General features: G+C 40.7%; 2 protein-coding genes and 1 long non-coding RNA gene across 4 annotated transcripts; all 3 read left to right on the top strand.

The window, feature by feature from the left end:
* The first annotated feature begins 119 nt into the window (after positions 1-119).
* Positions 120-10,444, top strand: LOC131525358 (claspin). Of its 2 annotated transcripts, none has more exons than XM_058752846.1 (24): positions 120-256; positions 1,357-1,468; positions 1,657-1,997; positions 2,081-2,245; positions 2,336-2,392; positions 2,472-2,544; positions 3,035-3,137; positions 3,236-3,738; positions 3,823-4,011; positions 4,110-4,264; positions 4,384-4,577; positions 4,653-4,705; positions 4,859-5,043; positions 5,358-5,883; positions 5,967-6,027; positions 6,140-6,218; positions 7,865-7,980; positions 8,131-8,292; positions 8,634-8,755; positions 8,915-9,042; positions 9,122-9,239; positions 9,422-9,498; positions 9,677-9,838; positions 10,168-10,444. In XM_058752846.1, the coding sequence occupies exons 2-24, from the start codon at positions 1,408-1,410 to the stop codon at positions 10,282-10,284; spliced, it is 3,747 nt and encodes a 1,248-aa protein (XP_058608829.1). In that variant the 5' UTR covers positions 120-256; positions 1,357-1,407; the 3' UTR covers positions 10,285-10,444. The 2 variants fall into 2 exon arrangements, with proteins under 2 accessions (XP_058608829.1, XP_058608828.1); XM_058752845.1 differs by lacking the exon at positions 120-256 and adding an exon at positions 281-866.
* Positions 10,445-12,289: 1,845 nt separating this feature from the next.
* On the top strand, positions 12,290-14,562 carry LOC131525917 (UPF0500 protein C1orf216). The gene is made up of 2 exons (XM_058753918.1): positions 12,290-12,422; positions 13,265-14,562. The coding sequence occupies exons 1-2, from the start codon at positions 12,418-12,420 to the stop codon at positions 14,268-14,270; spliced, it is 1,011 nt and encodes a 336-aa protein (XP_058609901.1). The 5' UTR covers positions 12,290-12,417; the 3' UTR covers positions 14,271-14,562.
* Positions 14,563-17,796: 3,234 nt separating this feature from the next.
* On the top strand, positions 17,797-18,939 carry LOC131526422 (uncharacterized). Its single transcript, XR_009267450.1, has 3 exons — positions 17,797-17,997; positions 18,134-18,428; positions 18,885-18,939. It is a non-coding gene; the product is annotated as an uncharacterized LOC131526422 (long non-coding RNA).
* The last annotated feature ends 1,522 nt before the right edge of the window (positions 18,940-20,461 follow it).

Genomic DNA, 20,461 nt, shown 5'->3' with positions numbered 1-20,461 from the left:
TTTAAAGCAGATCCATGGGATTTGTAAATGCGCATGCGCGGGGACGCGAAATTCGGTTGGTGGACGCGCACATTGACACACAACGGGAAAATGATAAAGGTTTGGGCGGTGAAGTACACGGATATACAGGCTAGCCAAGTTGCGTGTAGCATTACATAATTTGATTTTAGCAAGGGCTCATGGCACTGAAATTAATGCAGTTCAGCTGACCATCTAAATCCAGGGAAAATCTGCTGCGCGCACACTCATTTCAGTTGTAAGTGCCATTTGACACGTGTATTGGTTAATAGCAAAGTTACTGTCAATTGGTCAAAGGATTAATCATTAACAAACACTCCAAAGGTTGTGGATGTTTTTCTTTTTCTATTTACGTGTTATCTTGGCATACTACTGAAAGTTGCTGCATATTTTATTATAGAAATATCCTGCCCCCATGTGGCAACTTGCCTTATTTGCTTGAACTGTTGTTGTCCATTTACAGTCAGCATTGACCAATCCGACGCGTCATTGGTGTTTCAGCTCTGACCGTCCTGTCCAATCAGCACAGCCCAAAAGCGCCTAACAACCGTTCATCCAATAGCGATTCTCGAAAAGAATGACGGAGAAAGTTAAAGAAAAGCGCTCGAGCCCAGCGCGCGAAGGGTGACGTTCTATTCGTTTACCACTATCGGGCGGGAGAAGGATGTATACATTTTGGCATTGTAAAAATAACGTTTGCATTTAGATTTTATGACATTTTGGATAAAAAGACTGCGTATTTTACGTTTATACGGCTTTGGAGTGTCTGCATCGTGCGATTGATGTAGTTTTGTACCGAATAAAACTCAAGACACGACCTAAAGATGAGCTCTCTTCTGTCTGAGCGGGTAACGTATCAGAGCAAAATAACAATATATTACTTCCAAAATACATGTAAACGACTACATTTGTTGAACAAATACTAGCTGACAACTAATTCGCCCAACAGGTGATAAAGATTTTAAATGAATTCAGGTTATTTGTGTTTAGCTAACCAGCTTAGCTATTCATCCTGTCTTTTGTCACGTAAGGCCAGAGGAATTGTGCACACTCTAATTGCTTTTTTATCTTAATTGTTGGCAATGTCGAATTTCTTTTTATTATAGTCCATGTAAGTTAGTGTTTACAGCAAAAGGAAAGAATAATAGAGATGGTGTAGGTTGCTTTCTAGTTACAATGCAACTTAGCGCTCGTGAAAGGTATGTAGTTACAATGCGATATTTACATTCTTTTGTGTTTATAAAAGCACGCGATTTATCAAATTAAACTAGTTTTAGTTTTGTAATGGAAGTCTGTCAAATGAGTATTAACATGCATACCAAATGTAATATTTTATAGCCTGTAGATCTGGCTGAGGCAAGAACAGCTGCAAGTGATTCAGATAGTGGAATGGGCTCACCATTGGAGGAGCCTGTGATTGACACCAACATGGTAACTGTAGACCAACAAGGTTAGTTGGATAAGATGTTTGTTTTTATTTTTTTATGGTAGAGAAACTACTATTTGAGAATTTGATTCATCCCAACTGCTTTGTATTTGTTGATGAATGAGCAAAGGGAATGCTTTTGACACTTCTGAGCAGTGACACCTAAAATATATTGTGGGATGACAGATCCTTTTTCAACCATTGTGTTTCAGATTCAGATGAAGATATCACAGTTAGTCGGAAGGGCCGCTCTCGGAAGGCACTGCAGGACAGTGACAGCGATGGGGAGCAGGAAGAGGCTGGAATGGCAAATGCTCTGGTCCTGTCAGAGTCCAGTGATGAGGAGACAAAGACTAATGAGACTGAAAGCATCAAAAAGAAGCGAGGAAAACGAGTATACCGTATCTCAATGGACAGTGATGAGAGTGAGCCAGAGAAAGTGGAAGTCCAAGTCAAACCAAAAGAAGCAAAGAAGAGGGAGAAGTCACAGAGACGCAAAGAAAAAGAGAAACGCAACGTTGCCCTTGTAAAACGACTGAAAGAAAAAACAGAGGTGGGTGCTTAGAACATTTAACAACTAACCGTTTCACAATTATTTGTTTTAATCACTTTCGTTTACTTTTTTCTCATTTTAAGGAGGCCCTTCCAATCAAAGCACTTAATGACAGCGGTTGTTTGCTCGGAGACTCTGATCTATTTGACGCCCAGTTAGAAGAAGACTCTGAACCGCAATTGGAAGGTGAAGAGGAAGAGTCTCTAGATGCTATCCGATCAGCTGTGAAAAAGAAGGCCAAACACAAAGTAAGCACAGACGTTTGCTTCCACTATCTGAAGTCACCACATGATTTGAATCTGTTATTTATGGTTACTTTTTATATTATATATCTCTAGCCTCATCTGTCTGAGTTCAGTGGAGATGAGGAACAAGAGAACAGGTCACCACGCAAGGTGAGATTTTTTAATTATAGTGATACAGTCTCATTGATTGTGTTAATTGAGTATATTAAAATCACTGACTTGTTTTCAGGAGAGGAAAGCAGCAAAAGCCAGCAAGGAGGCAATCAAGGAGCTTCACAGTGAGAGTCAGAGACTTGTGCGAGGTCAGTTCAGAAGTTTCAACTGCTAGGCTCACAAAGTGCATTTACTTGCACTTTAGGAGTTTGATTTCAGTTAGACTAAAACAATCAAGTGAATGCTGTTCTTTTGAACTTTCTATTCATGTATCATGGTTTCCACAAAAATTAAGCAGCACAACTGTTTTCAACATTGATAATAAGACTAAATATTTCTTGAACACCAAATCAGCATATTAAGAATGATTTCTGAAGGATCATGTGACGCTGAAGAATAGAGTAATAGCTGAAAATTCAGCTTTGCCATCATGGAGAAAAAAATGTATTCAAATAGGAAACTGTTGTTGTTTTTTTTGTAATAGTTCACAAAATTACTCTCTTACTGTATTTTAGATCAAATAGATTTAGCTTTAAGCTTATGACTTCTTTAAAAAAATATATATATATCTCCAGGGGCAAATCACTTCAGGATAATAAAATTGCTCTCTGACACTGCTGTCTTTTTATACATTTGCAGAGTCTATGCTCAATCTGCCATATTATATGCCAGAGCCCAAAAGTATCGACCAGTTCTTCAAGAGAAGACCTCGTCCTGAGGGTTGTGCAATGGCTTTGCTCAAGTATGCGATCGAGTCTATCACTAATGAACTAATTGATCTCCTGTATATGTTCATACAGTAGAAATAAACAGTATATATTTTTTTCACGTGTCCTTAAGGTCTGCCAAGTACCAGGCTTGTATTTTAGAGACCACTACTCAACCACCTTCAGCTCAAACCACAAGATCTCAGCACATGCCTGAGCAGGACTCAAGCCCTCCAACAGAATCTTCTCTGGATAACCAGTCCTCCTCGACATCCCTACCTCTAGCAGACACAGCCACCAGCACTCATCAGGACAATCCTACAAATGATAGCAACCCACAGACCTCAAACGAAGCAGAAGTAGAACATGACATGAGCACTGATGAACCCAAAACTGTGGGTCAAGAGAAAGAAACTCCCATTGAGCAAGAAACTGATGGAGATAAACACTCAGACAAGGACCAAGAAAAGCAACAGGTCTCAGTTGATCAGGCCCAGACTGCTGCTCAGATGCTCAAACCTCGCAAGGATAAACTAGCCAGACTAAGAGAACTTGGTCTAGATCCTCCTCCTGTGGTGAAGTTGTGTGCAGATGATGGGGCTTTTGTCCAGTTGGAGCCACCTCAGGAAAACCCAGGTGAGCTTTTGGATTATCACTTTTTAAATGTCCTTCACCCTTTTACACCATTAGTGATTGACTTTGTGTGTGTGTGTAATACAGCTCTGAAAGCACTACAGGAACGCTTCATGAAGCACATCCAACCTGCTCCTCGCCCTAAAAGGGAGCGCACATTGCAGCTTAATGTGGTGAGTAAAGACAGCGCCCCCTCAGGACAGGAAGAACTACGCTCTGAAACAATCACAATAACTGTCAATGAGGGAGAGGATGAGCCTGCAAATGTCAAACCAGGTACAATCACTATTTTTACCACAGTGCTTTGATTTCCAGGTATGGAAGCTGTTTTAATGTGTTTGTTTTTTTATTGCTCATTGTTTGCATCTTTGTAGGTGAGAAACTGGTACTGTTGAAGTCTCGCTTGCAACAAGCTATGGCCATCCGCAGGAAGGAGGAGAGGGAGCGCAGAGCTGCTCTACATCGCCTTGACAATGAGGATTGTGAGGAAGAAGAGGAAGCAGAGATGACTGAGTCAGAGGATGAAGAGGTACTAAAAATTGGCATCACTTTTGGATTGGTCTACTACTCTTAACATGACTTTTCTCATTTTATAGTCATCAATTTTAATTTTATTTCCATTCTTTTTTTTTTTTTTTTTTTTTTTAGGGTGTTGATGAATTGTTGGGTGATGGTGGTGATGAAGTGGAGGAGGGAGAAGAGGCAGTGGACAAAGAGGAAGGTGAAGATGAAGTTTCAGTAAAAACATGCCCTTCCCCAGGCTTCAAAAGTCCTTCTCCAACTCCAGCAGACACTGATGGAACATTGATGCTGTTTGCTGGCAATTCTTGTTCCCGCACAGGGTATGTATATGTTTCCTAATTGCGCTGCAACACACTTTCTGTAGTCCTACTAACTGAATGTCTTTTTCTGTCCAGGGATGGTGTAAGAAGATTAGGCGCAGCTGGCCATGAAGCTGACAATAAAATGGGTGAGTGCGTATGGATATTACATACTCTGTTTTACTGTTTCTTATTTAAAACAATAAGTTATTATACCTGTTGCTCTGACAACTGGTCAGTCTTTTAGTATTGGTAGTATCAAATATATGTGAAATCAGACTGAATTTTCATTCTTTTCACAGAGGAGGATGACACCCTTTCATTGGCCAAAGACAGCAGTCATAACAGTAGCTTTGAGCTGATGGGCTCAATGATCCCGTCATACCAGCCAGTCAATAGAGCTGCAGGCAGAGGCCTGTCCAACCGTGCGTTCCGCTCTCCATCTCCCTGCCTCTTCAGATCCAGCTTCCTCGGCTCTGCTTCAAAGGTGAGAGTCTCTTGGAACTCCTGAAATGCAGTTTGTTTGGCCTAATTATTTTTTGCAAAATGTCACATTTTACTGCTGTTTGGCAAAATTTTGTGGGAGATATCCAGTCATTTCAACAGCCTTGCAAGGGCAAAAAAAAGCTCTCCACACAAATTTCACTTGTGCTCAAGTTATTCTTGCAAATTTGCAGTTTTGGCCAACAAAAAGCTGCGCGTTCACTGAATGTAATTGAGTCTTCTAAATCTTGTTGTAAATGACAATGATGATTTGCCATTTTAATAAGTAAATTTAACAGATACTAAATATTTTTTCAGAGCTCAGGTAAGATGTCTGAACCCTCCCTCTCCCTCCCTGTGGAGGATTCTCAAGACCTTTATGCTCCCTCTTCCCCGAGTGAGTCTGCCCTCCCTCCAGCTGGGGACTCCCAGGGTCGCTTCTCACTGGAGGAGGACACCCACTCCCAGCTACTAGATGCCGATGGCTTCTTAAATGTTGGTCCCCGCGGTGTGCCTAGCCGTTCCCACAAACGGCAGCTTATACTAGACAGTCTGGATGAAAACGCCATGGATGCTAACATGGGTGAGCTCCTAGGGCTCTGCTCAGGGGGCTTCGGTGCAGGGCAGACCCAGCCAGGGGCTTCTCAGCCTGCAGCAGAGGATGAGCTGCTGGGGTTGTGCTCTGGAGCTTTTTCTACACAGCCTGAAGAGCCAGTCGTCAAGCCCAAGGAGAAGAACAAGACCTTGGAGCCAGAAGTGCAACGAGGGGAGAGTCAAGGCAGCTCAGAGGCAGACATGGACCAGCTCCTGGCTCTCTGCTCTGGCAAGTTCACAGGAAGCCCGTGTAAGTCTTGTTGTTTATACTGAGGGTTAAAGTGATACTTGTTAAGTTTCGTAGGTAACAAACTCTGTCTAACCTGTTTTTAGCTGCTTTGTCACTGCGATCAGTCTCAAGTCCTGCCTTTGAAAAGCCATCTGAAACGAACAGGTACTAAGCTATAATCGATGTACATAGGTTCATTGCATATCCTTAAAAATTATAGTTTGTATTTTGTTGCTCCAAATACTAAATGCTTTATATCCTCATACTGTCCCCATAGGAACAAGAACATAATTGAGGAAGAGGAGGAAGGTGACTGTGAGTTCAGGCTCCTGTCAGATGACAGCCTCAGTGAAAAGGTACTCAACAAATAAAAGCTCTTAGAAAACATTTGTTACTTTGCCCAATGTGCCCACATTGGTTCAACCAGTGGTGTGAGTTTGGGGTGGGACTACCTGTTTGTCTAGAAAATGGGGGGGGATGGGGGTTCAGGGGGGGGAAAATACTTTTTTTTTTAACCCTTCTGCGTTCCTTATTTGGGAGTCACACTCATGGCCTTCACGGTCAAAAGTGACCGGACACCTGAAATTTAATTTTTTTTTTCCTTCAGTAAAATCAGTCTAATATATTTTTGTTCAATAATATTTTGTCTTTTTTCTTTTGTATTTTGAGAGAATTTTATGGTACTATTTAATATTTATGCAATAATTATGATAGATTTTTCCCATTGAAAATAGTACAAAAAAATTTTTTTCACATTTTTTCAAATTATTTTTCAATTTATGCAGTATTTCAGATGAAAATAGACACTAGGCCTTTAAAATCCAATTTTTTGAATGCAGATTAGCGCCTCCTGGTGTGAGCAAAGAAAGAAAAACATGTAATTTCATGGTGTAACCACTAGTTGCCTGTATAGGATTCTATAGAGTCTCTTGTGAATTCCCTAGTTGTTTTTAGACATCATTTTTTACTTTTTATTAAGTTGTCGATATAAATTTATATTTAGGCATTCTCAAAGACTACTTTTTGTAAAGGTTTATTATTTTTTTTGCATTATTTTTATTATTATTATATAGGGTATTATATAGATTTTTGCATTATTGTTACTAGTCAACCCTGAACACAAAGCATTTTGTTACACACATTAAAAAACTATAAAAATGTAACAAAAATGAAGAAGAATGCTTTATCAGAGCCTAATCCTTCAGGGTCTGATCTGATTTCAACCTCTTATTTCACTCTAACTCATTTTGGCTATATGGTTATAGCCATACCAAGTCATTTGTGTGTGTGTGTGTGTGTGTGTGTGTGTGTGTGAGTGGATGTATCTGTTTTACACTCTTGATGTTTTAGAGTATAACCCATTCCTTGTTGTCCACTTTTTAACTGCAATGTAGTTGAATTATTGATTTTATTTTACATAGTTGCTGTGTTACAGGCACACCAGTTCACTGGGGTGTGTGTGTGTGTACAAGTGTGTGTGTGTGTGTGTGTGTGTGTGAGTGGATGTATCTGTTTTACACTCTTGATGTTTTAGAGTTTCACCCTTCATTGCTGTGCAATGTTTTTCTGCATTGTTGGGGATTTGTAGATTGTACACACAAAAATGTCTGTACTTTTCATTTTTCCCGTTTTCCATTCATTTCCTATGGTCGGTCATTTTGACCGAAGACCATGAGTGTGACACTTTTTTACGACCACTTAACTTTTTGAATCATGCTCTCAATTTTTTGTGTGTTCACATACCAGGTGCCATAACAGTCTGAGTTTCGTACCATTCTGGTGAAGCTACGATTTTTAAAATTAGAAATGTAAAATTCTCCGGTCAGAAATGACCGAAGGCCGCAGAAGGGTTAAATTATTTATTTATTTATTTATTTATTTTTATGCAATGTTGTGTAGTGGCATAGAAATTACACACTGCAGTGGTGAATGTGAATGTTTGCCTGTATTTGTTAGTACTCTTTCAGTGCTTAGTGCTGTAAATATTTGTTTTTAATTTAAGGATGAAAATGAGGATAAATCGGATGCTGAAGAAGAGGAAACTGAGAATGAGGAGGAGGAGGAGCAGGAAGAGGAAAGGGAAGCGGTCTTTGGACGACGCACTGGCAAAAAGAAAATGTATGTCAATTTGTTTTTCAGAGATTTTATGAACAATGTAACCATTGTAGTAGAGGTTGGGAATTACTGCTTAATGAATATATTTCATCTTATGTGACAGTGATTTTATGTGTGTTTGATTATCTATACATGTTATTTGTGTCCCAACAGCCGTTTAGCAGAGTTTGTGGAATCCGAGGCAGAGTTGTCTGGCAGTGATGTGGGCAGTGAGGATGAGGATGATGATGGTGGTGATGAATACGAGGAGGAGGAGATACAGGAAGATTTGCCATCAGATGAGGAACTGATGGACCAAGTTAACAAGATTCACATGTAAGATATGTTATCTTATTCCTCCTGACTTGCTCTTTTAGTAGGTGGTAGAACATGTAAGTACTTGCAAAAGCAGCTGAAATGCTTTTTTGGTAGCTTTGCACTTTACAGTTGACAGCACAAGTGGACTTGTCTGCTGCTAGAAATTGTTGTAACATCAATGTGCCACATGGGGGAGCCAACTTATTTATCAAAGCTGGGTAGTTCTGTTATGCCATGTGATCAGTCAACTCCATAAATGTTAGAAATGCCTTAAACCTGATTGCTTTTAGAAATGACTGCACTTCTTCTGTAGACTGTCTTTCACTAGGAATATGAGGCTCGTTATGTTCTCCTTACAGGAAGCAGGTCTTGGATGATGATAAGCGAAGACTGCGGCTGTATCAGGAGCGTTACCTCGCTGATGGAGATCTGCATTCTGATGGACCTGGACGAGCTCGGCGTTTCCGCTGGAAAAACATTGGTGTGTTCAGTTTGTGATCTGGATCCCACCCCTCAGTATACTGATGTTGAAGAGTGTTTGAACTTGACAGTGCTTGTAGCAGTTAACTGGAGTAGATGTGTCTGACCTGTATTCATGTAGTTTCTTTTTTCTTTTTCTGTTTCTGTTTGTTTTGTCCAGATGATAACTTTGAGTTTGGTGGAATGGGTCCTGATGGAAATGAGGAAGAGGAAGATGAAGAAATCGATCAACTAGAGTTGCAAAGACGTAAAGAACGGCTAGAGAGGGAACAGTGGTTGAGAGAACAGGTGTGTGTGTGTGTAAAAAAAAAAAATGCTATGTGTTCATGCTTGTGTGCATGTGTCTGACTTGGATCCTGTTCTGTAGACTGAAGCTCAGGCCAAAAAGGGAGAGGATGCAGATGATGAGGAAAAGATTGAAGAAGAGGACAGTCAATTTATGAAGCTAGCTAAGAAGCTAACTGCTAAGGCCCTTCAAAAGAAAGGTACTAAGATAGTAAAGATCAGCAAAATCACGATGCACTAATTCACGTTTTCTGACAGTATTGAGGACTGTAGTGCTGGTTGACTATTTGTTTGCCCCATGATGGGCATTTTCTCCTGGATACACTTCTAAAACTGCCAGCTACAAAGATACTGAAGGTTTTTTTTTTAAACCTGTTCACAGACCCTTCAGCTGCTCCTTTGCAAGAGAAGGTGGCTCCCAATTCCAACCAGTTCCTAAAGCCATTTCAGCCCACTGTGGTCAGTATCCACAGCACACTCCCTCATGCTGTTCTCTACTTCCTGTGTAAATTTTAGTTTATTAGTGTTGGTTGTTCTAGTATTTGTTATAGCAATATCACTGTCAACTTGTTTAAATTGCTTTTAAGAGGAAATATTTCACAGGTTTGTAATCTTTTGACTTGTATTTTATCTTCAGGTCAAGAGAGGCTCATTACTCAGTCAGCCTCGAGCAATGTTGCAAAAGTTAGCCAGCATCTCTGACAGCAACCCCTTGGCCCCTCGTAACTCACGAGGTTTCCTCTTCCAAACCCTGTCACCGGAAAAAGAGCCACGTGCATCAGAGGGACCCAGAAAACAGGTACTTTGTTTGATCATTAATTTTTTCCATGTTATTTACATTTTTACAAGGATATTTTACTAGAATAAAATTTATGGAAAGGGAGTAGAACCAAAAGAAATTCTGACAGTTTTCCTTGATGCATGATTTTTAATATATTAGTTCTACCACAGGATGGAGCTGTAGTCTTAGAATGATTGTTAATTAAGACACTACAAGTTGAGGTGTCTAATTACTTTAAAACATTTATCTTGAGTGTTGTTGTATAATGATAGCTTTTTTTTTTTCTTTTTTAATATAATGCCATTTGTTCATAAGCATGAGTAAAAATGAGTAAATTAACTTTGCAGATTAAGAAAAGAGGACAGATGGACTCTTTTAGCCCTGCTGCCAAGCGGCCATGTCTTGGGAACTCCCTCAAACCTACAGGACCACCACGAAGTATTTTCAGCTATCTGGAAAACTAAAATTGCTTCCAGACTTCCCAGTGTTACTAACAATTAATACATAATTATATTTGTCCCATTGTCCATACTAAATGCTATGATGTTGAGAGTTTGGCTTGTTTTAGATTATTTCAATCATGTAAATATTGTGTTTTCCTTTTAAGTGATGTAATTTTATTTGTTTTTATAAAATTGTGTATTAAACTGTATTTTAAATCATCACGTCCATTTGGATTTTTACTGCCAAGAATGTTTCCTATTTAACCTGCTCAAATGGATACCACCTTGTCTGGTTATGCTTCGGTTAACTGTTTTTGTAAGTGCTTCTAATCCAGCTCTTTTCTGGTGCTGGAATTTCCTTTTTATTTTTTATTTCTGTTTTTTTTTTTTTTTTTTTTTTAAAGATCAACCTTGCTACAGGCTTGACACAACCTCTGATTTGTGACTATATTATCAAGAGAATACTGAGATACCGCTGGATGATTTTGAGTTCATTTGTAAAATGCGTTTTTTTTTAAAAGCGAGTTTGGTTCCAGCAACATGTTGAGCCTCTGCATCGCACATTTCGTTTTAACCAATGATCCCAAAAAGAAATGCTCTTTTGAAGATAATTGACCTTGTCAAACTAGAAAACTAATTCCATGTTGCCTGCCAAGCCATGTAGTCTATGTGTATATATGGAGAGCTTCTGGGCAACTGGTTGAATGTGCAGTAGCTGCCATACTGGATCTGAGTGGTGGCTTTTGACAGCAGTGCCAGGGGTGAGTCCCTCTGGGCTCTGTCACTGCTCAAACCGCAACTGAACTGAGGGAAATGGGTCATAACTGCAGGCTGCTCGCATCCAAACAAGTGCTTCAGTTTTCTGGCAACAGCGCGCTTTTACTGCAAGTTATCATGTATGTGTGGGACACAATCCAGCTTTTTTTATTTAGTGGCATAAACTTGCATCTAACCCGTTGTGTTTTACAGGTAATATGTTTTTGAACTCATACAGCAAGTGTTGAAGCTCATTTTACGAGGCAACTTCAAGCATCTCTTGTCTCTTGCTCTCATCTTCATTCCCGTTCCTTCCCCGGATTGTTTGCTTGATGTAGATGATTTTCCATGTGACGAAGCCGCAGGCAGACTTTTTATTTGATGTATTTTTCATGTGTTAAGGCTATTATTGAGAGATGGAAGGGGGGAGAGAGTAGAGACAGCCTGAAGGTGCAACACTTGAATGGGGATGTTGTTGGACAGAGTGAGGAGGGGGGAGAGAAGAGTTCTTTTCTGTCGCCAGCAATTGCTTGTCATGGGATAGGGAGGGAATGTACTTACTGAGTCTGTCTGATGTGCAAGCACCAAAACACAGTCACACAGTGCCTCATGATAAGCCTTCATAGAACTACAACAACAAAACTGCAGGCCCATTAAGGGGTATAAACCTGGTTGTAGAAAGGTCATCCTTAACTCTTGTCTGATGACATTGAGGGTATTTTACACTTTGTAGGACTTTTCCTGCAATCTCGCCAAATCAAACTGTAGTTTTGCGCCTTTTGCACAGATAGCTAACCGTCAACTGTCATTTCAAGTAAAACAAAGGTTTCTGTGATATATTTAATTCTATAATAATATGATAATGACAGTACGTATATTTTGGATATGTATTGCCAGAATTGATCGTAATGAAAAGTAAAAAATATCTACTTTTAAGACCCTATACTTTTATTATTTGTTTTGACCTGTTTTTGGAGGGTTCGAGCCTTAATTTAGCGCCCCCAAATTAGTTTCCCCACACTATTTTCCACTCATTTAACCGGTTTCCTTCTTATGTGGTCCCTTCCCAGTTTAGGAAGTGAGTCATAGCCCAGTGGTCCGTTGCAGTGCACGGGAAAAGGGAGCGGATGGGAGGGAGAGAGAGAGAGGAGGAATCAGATTAACATCGCTAGAGAGGGTCGGTCGGAGGAGGGGAAAACAGGGAGGACACTGTATCTTATTCGCGGACGAAAAACGGACAACAAACCGTAAGACAATGCCCTCTAATAATTGATTCTCAAATGTAATTGTCAATCAGCCATTTATGTAACGGCTAGATAAAATTGGAGGAGGTTTAGGCGCTCTGTGGATGTGCTCTGTTTCTCGCCGCGTTCCCGGCCGAGCGAGAGAAGCTGAGAGATGGGGTGAGACTAGCGTAACGCCGCTCGCTCTTACGTAATCCAACCTGTGTTTATCTGTATTCTATTTATCAGTATTTTTATTTTTTCTTGGTTTTTGCGATCGACTGTTACTGATTTGTTTTGGTCGACTATCTGAATCTGCGATAACATTTATTTTGATAACGTTTGTGCTCGTTAGGCAGCTAGTCGAGCATCGAGCTCCAAAAAACGCGTTTGATTGGTGGTTTAATGTTCATTGATTTCCTTCATGCGTCGTATATATTTATTTTAACGCGGCGCTTCGAGCTATTCCAATCGAACTGCACGAATCGTCAAGTAAATTACAGCAGAAATTTTAATTATACCGAAATGCACCGAGCCGTTCAGGTTAGCACAAATATTCGGTCCTGTTCTTGGGGCGGAATTGGACTACTTGCAGATTTTATGTCCTCAATCATTTTATTATTTGCGCCTCAGGCGCGCAACCCTGAATCGCTGGTTGCTGTTCTTCAGCACCACATGGCCGCGCAGCGCCTGTCACGCCGAATGATTGACAGGCCCCCGAAGTTATTACGTGGACTATATCTGTGAGAGGACATCTGAATATTTCATGTCACCGAAATGGAGAACATGCCGTGGAATTGCACCACTGAATATTTCATGTATTATTTTAACCATTATTAGCGAGGGTTTTTAGCCACCGATATTATTTACAGTGTTTTAGTGGCCTTTCAGCACTTTTCTGTTTTGTCTGAAACTATATTCACAGCCAAAATATAATAATTTGCTTTTGCATCCTGTAAAGACTCTTCTGTCAAACCACTAACTCTTCTTTTTTTTTCTCTCTCTCGCTCCCCTTTTCAAAGAGCGAGTGAATCTCAAACAAAAATGCTTCAGCAAGATCGGGCCATGAACCCTGTCCTTGGAAGTCAAGCTCTGGTTGGACCACCGTCAACTCTGCGCATCCATACCAACAGTCAGAAGAGATGTGAGAAAGATGGTAACTTTAACTTCCTGGGACAGGATGATGACCCCATGACAGGAGATGAAAATCGTAACCAGGTGCGTCCAAGAGCTTTGGGCCGTGATCTGCCCCTTTCTGCCAATCACTATGGACCTGGACCCCTTTCCCCCTTGTCTCGTCTGCCATGCTGGAGCCCTTTGGAGCCTCTTCCTGAGATTGAAAGTGGAGACGATATGGGCGGCAGAGTGCCTCCAGATGGCGCAGAAGAAGGCAAGGTTGATGAAGAGATGAGGAGAGTGATGGATGAAAAGGAGAAGGCGTTGGGAGAGAGTGAGAAAGTAGAGGACCTACTGGATGATGACGAAGAGGAGGATGGTGTAATAGATTGGGCTGACAGTGATGAAGAGTTTGAATTCAGTTACAGGTCAGAAAGCTCTTCCCCACTCAGCACAGAGAGTGGTGACATCGGGGGCTCAGGGGCCCACAATTCCATCTGGGATCAAATCTGCCGTGAACGTCCAATGGCAGACAATGGGATTGCAACTGTGGACACCCTGAAAAACCAAAACCAAGTGGATAAGAAGGCAGAGCGGCGTCGAGAGAGCCTGGAGGGCGCTGATGCAGTTGAAGACGGCTCGTCGGACTCGGACACCAACCCCTGTTCTGAGCTGCCGGACCTTATGGAGGCTGTTTGGACGCTACAGGACCGGGAGAGGTTTAAGGCACAGGAGATGGAGAAGCATCAGGTCCAACTGACTATGTATCGTCGCCTGGCCCTTATCCGGTGGGTTCGCACCTTACAAAACCGTGTCCAGGAGCAGCAGAACCGGCTCCAGTCCAGTTTCGATATCATTCTTACGCATAGGAAAGAGCTTCTGCGCATGGGTGCTGCCACTGCTGCCCAATAACGGACAATCTGAGAAAAGTCATGAGACCAGCTGATGACTATTATCATGTGAAAAGTCATCTTTGTGCATCATATTCTTTTGAATCAAATGACCTCCTGGGTCTCTGAACTATTTTTTTTTTTTTTTTTTTTGCCCTATAATGGTCCATAATGCTAAACTTTTATCACCATCATAAATGTGGTTAAAAGTTCTCCAGAACATCACCTTGAACTGTGCCGATGAGGTTACTGATGTCTCTGAACTCCTCCAACCTGATATGTTTTTAAAAAAAAAGTAATATAAATGTTTTTGTGTGGTATAAAATAAATTATATTTAACAATACATGCACAGTGTGTCTTTTTGTGAAATGCACTCTTGAAAAGCAGTACATTATAAAAATATTTTGTTGACTTAAAAATGCACTGCTTGTAGTAACATCTAAATTATTATAAATTTAAATCAAAGATATTATGTTTTGACTAAATCAGTTGTCATTTTATGTTACACCAGTTATAAATCATTTTAGAAGTCAGATCAGGCCGAAATTGTTCCTTAGGGGAACAACAGCACATGTTCACTTGATCACATTTTCGGCCAGTGTGTAAAAACAATTCAGACAAATTTAGTACTGACACAGTATATAACAATATTTGGCAATTCTTATGTTCTAAGGCTTGATATTGCTTCAACATTATATATTCTAGACCCTCTCTTGACCTTTAATGACAGTGCTCTCTTTAAGAACCACACAGTGTCCAATTGTTTCTCCTTATCACACAGAAGAAGTGCTGGATGAGAGTTTTAAATCAAAGTGGCCTACATCAATCTAAATAGCACGGGCTCTGTATCTTGTTGCCCCGGGCTGAGAGCGTCTGGCCTTTCTCTGTGTATGCATGTGTCTGAGTGTTTACGGAGATACCAGTGTTTGTCCTATAATCCACAGTCAAAGCAGAGCTGCAGGGTAAGAGTTGTACTGGTTCCTTGTCCCTGAGGGATTTGGACAGAGCTCGCCTCGGGGCACCTGGTCCAACCCGGCCCGGTGAGCAGCCTGCAGGTCCAGTCAGACTCGGCAGCCAAAAGCCCGGGGCGAAATGAGGGATAATCCGAGCGAATTTTTACTACTAACCGTGTGCGCTTATCACACCCTTTTGCGAATGTACTGAAGAATTAACATGTTTAATGATTTGGTTTGTCGTCTTTGGCTCAATGTCACACTACCAAAAGTGCGAGCTAAGAGAATTACATGTCTCGGAAAGCGTTTTGTCTCGGAGCGCAAGTGTTCTGCGAGAATTAACCAGATACATAATGCTAAAGAAAACGTGTGTTTTACAAGGGATAACATTTCTCGTTTAACAAACAACGACGGCTCATTTGCGTATATGCAGCACATTGGAAAAAAAACTGGAAAATAATTTATCAGTTTAGGATAGCGTTGTTTTCTGTTCGAAATCTGTCGAGGATTTCGCGCGCAACCCAATGTTTTGGCGCTTCTCGCAAACTTTTCCGAGGACGTTTTAAACACGGCACTTAAAGTTGTTGTACTATTTAAACCTGTAATAATGTTGATAATGACAGTAGGCCTACTTACGTTTTATCGATGAACTGTCAGATAAGGACTCCCTACTGTTGCCATAGTAACCTTCTTCAGGTAAAAGTCCATCTGAGTTAGAGCCCATTAACTTTTAGGCCCAATTGGAGTTAAGCGATTACTTGAAAACTATGTTAAAACATAAAATCATACAGGTTTGGAACACCCAAAAATGAAAATTCTGTCATTTATTTACCTTTAAACTGTGCCAAACCTGTATGATTTTCTTCCTTCTGCAGAACATAAAGGAAGATATTTTGGAAGAATGTGGGTAACGAGTTGATGCTTTCTATTGACTTCCATATTTTTCCCTAAGTAAGTCTCAAATTCTTCAAAATATATTCTATTTTCAGCAGCAGAAAAAAAATGATACAAATTAGGAACAGTTTAAATCATGATAGAATCTAAAATTTTTGGGTGAACTAGGCAATTCCTTTATTGAGGACAGACTTAATTTTACTAATTACCCGTTTTTAGGAAAACATTTAACTAATCTACATTAGAGACTGTCCAGTGTTATTTCTGCTATTCTGCTTTTAAGGCCCCTGGGATGACTCTAGGAGGAAAAGAAGTGATGGGTTGTTTTTGATGTGACTCGGTGTGTCTTCACCCAGAAAACATTAAAAAAAAAAAAAAATAAGTCAAAAGCCACACTGTATAATGTAGGCAGTGGGACAAACTGCTGAGTGAGAAGGTCCCCGCTGGGCGCGAATAACGGCAACGGTGAGAACGTCTCTGCACCCGAGGAGATGAAGTAAGATACGGGTGTGCTGCAGGATGAAACGCCGTGTTTCTCATGATGCGGAGCCGCTGATTTTGCGCCCAAAATAAAGAGAGATATGATATAGGTTGAACTTAAGAAAGTATCACCTCTGTGACAGCAAACATGAAACTGTAGCCTACTTAAATATGCATCACCGGTTCTCTCAAGTTCTACCATGAGCTAAATTGAAACATTTTCAACATATAAAGCCTAAATAGGATAAAATGTTATAATATGTTCATAGACAGCTACTAGCTAAAATATATATGTATATATATATTTTAAGTATAAACCAAATGCATTTATTTATGTATTATCCATCCGTCTATAGGCTATCTATCTATCTATCTATCTATCTATCTATCTATCTATCTATATCAACTAGGCCTATGTAGGCTATTAGCTATTGGCACGGTTTCTATTCCGACTGCTGGGCTTTAGAACAACATAATTCTATTTTTTATTTGTGTAATTATTACATAGGCCTATTTTATAGGCTATAGCCTACGTGTCCCAGAAAATACTGGCTAATAGCCCATTTTGTCGAAACGTGAACTATTTTTAATCCTGCATTACATTTTTGCAAAGGTGTAGGCCTATGTGGCATAATTCCAGAATAAAATTATTTCCAACGTAAAATTCGCAACTATTCAAGGTGTTAAAGCGAAAGGAACTGGTTGCATTAAACATTCCTCAACACGAGGGGGCAATATCAGTCACATACAAGTGAATAGGCATCACTGTTGGTAACTGTGTCCCTTCTCGTGTGTGCCCTCAAAGATTTTAAAGTCTCTTTCTCTGTCTTTCTTACCTCTCCCCTCATCTTTCCCTCTTCATGATGCAGTGTGACAGTGAAGTAGCCCCTAGCACTCCACTGGCGTGGAAACAATCAGCTTGGACAGAGAAGGGGTGGCAGAGAGTCAGGGGGATGTGGACAGCCTTGGGGTTCATGCATGATAAAAAAGATAGATATATAGATAGATAGATAGACAGATAGATAGATTCGATGTAAAGGTTTGGTGAAGACAACTTGTCTTGATTCAATTTTGGTTGTTTAATAATCTGCTAGAGCCTAGAAGACATATTGAAGCCTGTTGGTTTAAGTGGGATCAGCTGCCTCGTCTGCTTTAACCAGCTAATAAATATGAAAACAGCGGGTTTAAACTTTTATTCGTTTGCTGCTTGAAAGGATTATACCCCTCTATGGAGTCCCATGTAAATCTCGAAACCTCATAATGGCCAATGTTGTCCCATAAAAATGTGTTGAACAAAGGCGCTTGAATAGAGGCTCTTTCACGCATAAGGGGGTTTTCACAGGACTTCATTGACGACGGGTCGACCACACCACGCCCCGCGATAATCTCTCTGCCGGTGAAAGCGCGCCTCAGAGCGGCAGGTGCGTGTGCCAGGCACGGGGGTCACAGGGCCGACGGTGGTGGGGGAGCTCGCCATGTCAAATCCTCCCAGCTGCCGGTAGGAATTTTTTCAGAGGCTGTCACTTCCATTTAGCTTGCTCTTTTTCACCCCTTCAGATGAAGTGGTCCCTCTCGTGCCCAGGTCCTGTGGACGCCCTCTGCCACTTAACAAAAGCAAAGCGCCGCTAAACGACGACAGGACGGAACAATGAATTCAACCCGGCCCGCTCTCAGCACCGTGAAATTGCAGATTAAACCGAAAAAGCGGTGCCGGTGACACCGGTGTTGCGTTTCTTCAAGAATGCAAATGTGGAAATTGCAATGTTGAGCACGCTCACATCACGGCTGACCGTATTTCCCTGATGCAACCTTTGTTCACAGTCAAAGTTTTGACTATAGATAAAGTGAAAAGGTATGATTATATTACAGCAACACATTGGATGTGGCAAGTAGTTTAAAATTTTTCCTTCAAAGTGTTATCTGTTGCAGTTTCACTTCATTATGCTATACTGATGCTGTCACTATTCCAATATTGACTAGTAACTATTAAATTGCAAATGTTTGCCAAGTCAAGTATAGATAAAGGGCATTATACAATGCAGATTGTGTCAAAGCAGCTTCACAATAGATGGGAAAATAACAGTGTTGTTGTTACAGAATTCATCAATAATGAAACAAATTCAATTTCAGCTGTGAAACAGCTTCAGCTTAATTTAGTTCAAATTTTCAAAGTTCAAAGTTTTCATCTGATAGTTTCAGTTGTTCAGATAGTTTAATGGATAATAACGCTCCAAATTGTCTTTTAATCCATTGAATTTTATTAGCCGATGTGCTGTTCACTTTCAACTATGTATTCCAATTGTTACAGGTGCCTATTCCAGTTCCATTGTAGCTCATCCCAGTTACTTGTAACTATCCCAAAGGTAGTATGTTTTTCTACTACAGTTACACTTGTTTTTTACTTGTTTAGTCAGAATGGCTATACTTTATAGTTCAAATAAAAATCTTATAGTACGATTAAGTAGGTGCTACTGTCTTGAATAGTATTTATTTAGTAACTAAAAAAAATATAAAGAATTCTAGTCAAGAGGTGAATAATGCATATCAAAATTACATTTTGATTTAATTAATAACTAAAGCTCTAGTAAAATAAAAATAGATACTTGTCTGTTGTAAAGAATAAACATCTTGCAATCCATTGTGTGATCTCAAATCCCCCCACACACAGTCAGCATTTGAACTATTTATCACAGTGAAGACTGCAACCTTCATATTTCTCATCCACTGATTGAAGTGGGGCCCACACAAAAACCATGAATACTATTAATTTGCTCTGCCCCCTTCATGCACCACCTATATTCTTAATCTGAGTTCAAAACATACCCTACTCTTAACAAACTACCCTTGGGCTATGAGTCCATAATCCCTAAACTCAGACGAGTCCCTCCGGAGCCAACGTGTCTCTTAATGCTCAGCGCTGTTCTTTCTCTGCAGAGTCTCTGGCTGAAGAATTGATCTCAAAATAGGACAATACCACCCATCATTTTATCTGGACGGAGCAGAAACTGTGCTTTTTTCCCTCCCGAATACCACTCTGAACTCATATACTACAGTGCTCAAGCGCTATTTTATGTTCAGATGACAAAAAACCCCAAAAAAATTTCAGTTAATGAGTTCGAACTGAATGAAAATGAAACACCACCATCCAGACTTTAGATATTCCAAAGTTGGAATAATCCTTAAACAGCCAGGGGCCCCAATTATAGCTTATATATTTGCACCAGTGCGCAGCGCGTGTCTCACAATTGCTGAGAGGGCACAACAGCGAGAGCAGCGATGGCAGGAATTGAGCCAACAACTACCAGACACAAACCAGATGCACCCGACAACCAGACTGGTGGTGCCTAAATAAAGAGAAGCTGGGGAGAGAGAGGTGTATAGATTTACCAGATAATATGCAGGGAACGTGGCGCATGATGTATGTCACAGTGTGTGTGAGTGTATTAGTAGTCAGAGCACTGGGCCCCGGAGGCGATTCCTGTGTGTGCTTGCGATAAAGGGGGAACTGGAGGAAGTGAGGGAGGGTGGGGAGCAAGAGAGAGAGGGAGGAATAGTTCGAATTGGAGAAGGATGTGGGTTGGCGGAGGGGTGGGGGAGTCAGAGACAGAGAAACGGAGAGAGAGAAGTTGAAGGGGGGAAAACAGAGTGAACAACCAGCAGAGCTTGGAGCTTTTATGATGCTGTCAAGATTCCTGGATTTTGTCCCCATCGGGCTCTCTCTCTCTCTGCCCCTTTTCCTCACATGAAAAGAGGGGAAGAGTGTCTTGGCAGGGTAATTAAGAATGGCCTCTAAACACAGAAGTATGGCAGGAACACTCCAGATGAAAGTAAATGATTAAAATAATTACAGGCGCAGAGCTGACGAGCCGGAGTGCGGGGTGGCCG

This window comes from Onychostoma macrolepis, chromosome 19, assembly GCF_012432095.1.
Source record: "Onychostoma macrolepis isolate SWU-2019 chromosome 19, ASM1243209v1, whole genome shotgun sequence".
NCBI classification, from domain to species: domain Eukaryota; kingdom Metazoa; phylum Chordata; class Actinopteri; order Cypriniformes; family Cyprinidae; genus Onychostoma; species Onychostoma macrolepis.
The sequence above is the reverse complement of the archived record's forward strand: the minus strand, read 5'-3'. Positions and strand labels throughout refer to the sequence as shown.

Bases quoted from the DNA above. Each gene is read 5' to 3' on its own strand.
- LOC131525358 (XM_058752845.1), top strand. From the start codon at position 843: ATGAGCTCTCTTCTGTCTGAGCGG. The intron at 3,739-3,822 runs GTGAGCTTTTGG...TGTGTAATACAG, and splicing joins GCCACCTCAGGAAAACCCAG to CTCTGAAAGCACTACAGGAA. The intron at 5,884-5,966 runs GTAAGTCTTGTT...ACCTGTTTTTAG, and splicing joins CAAGTTCACAGGAAGCCCGT to CTGCTTTGTCACTGCGATCA.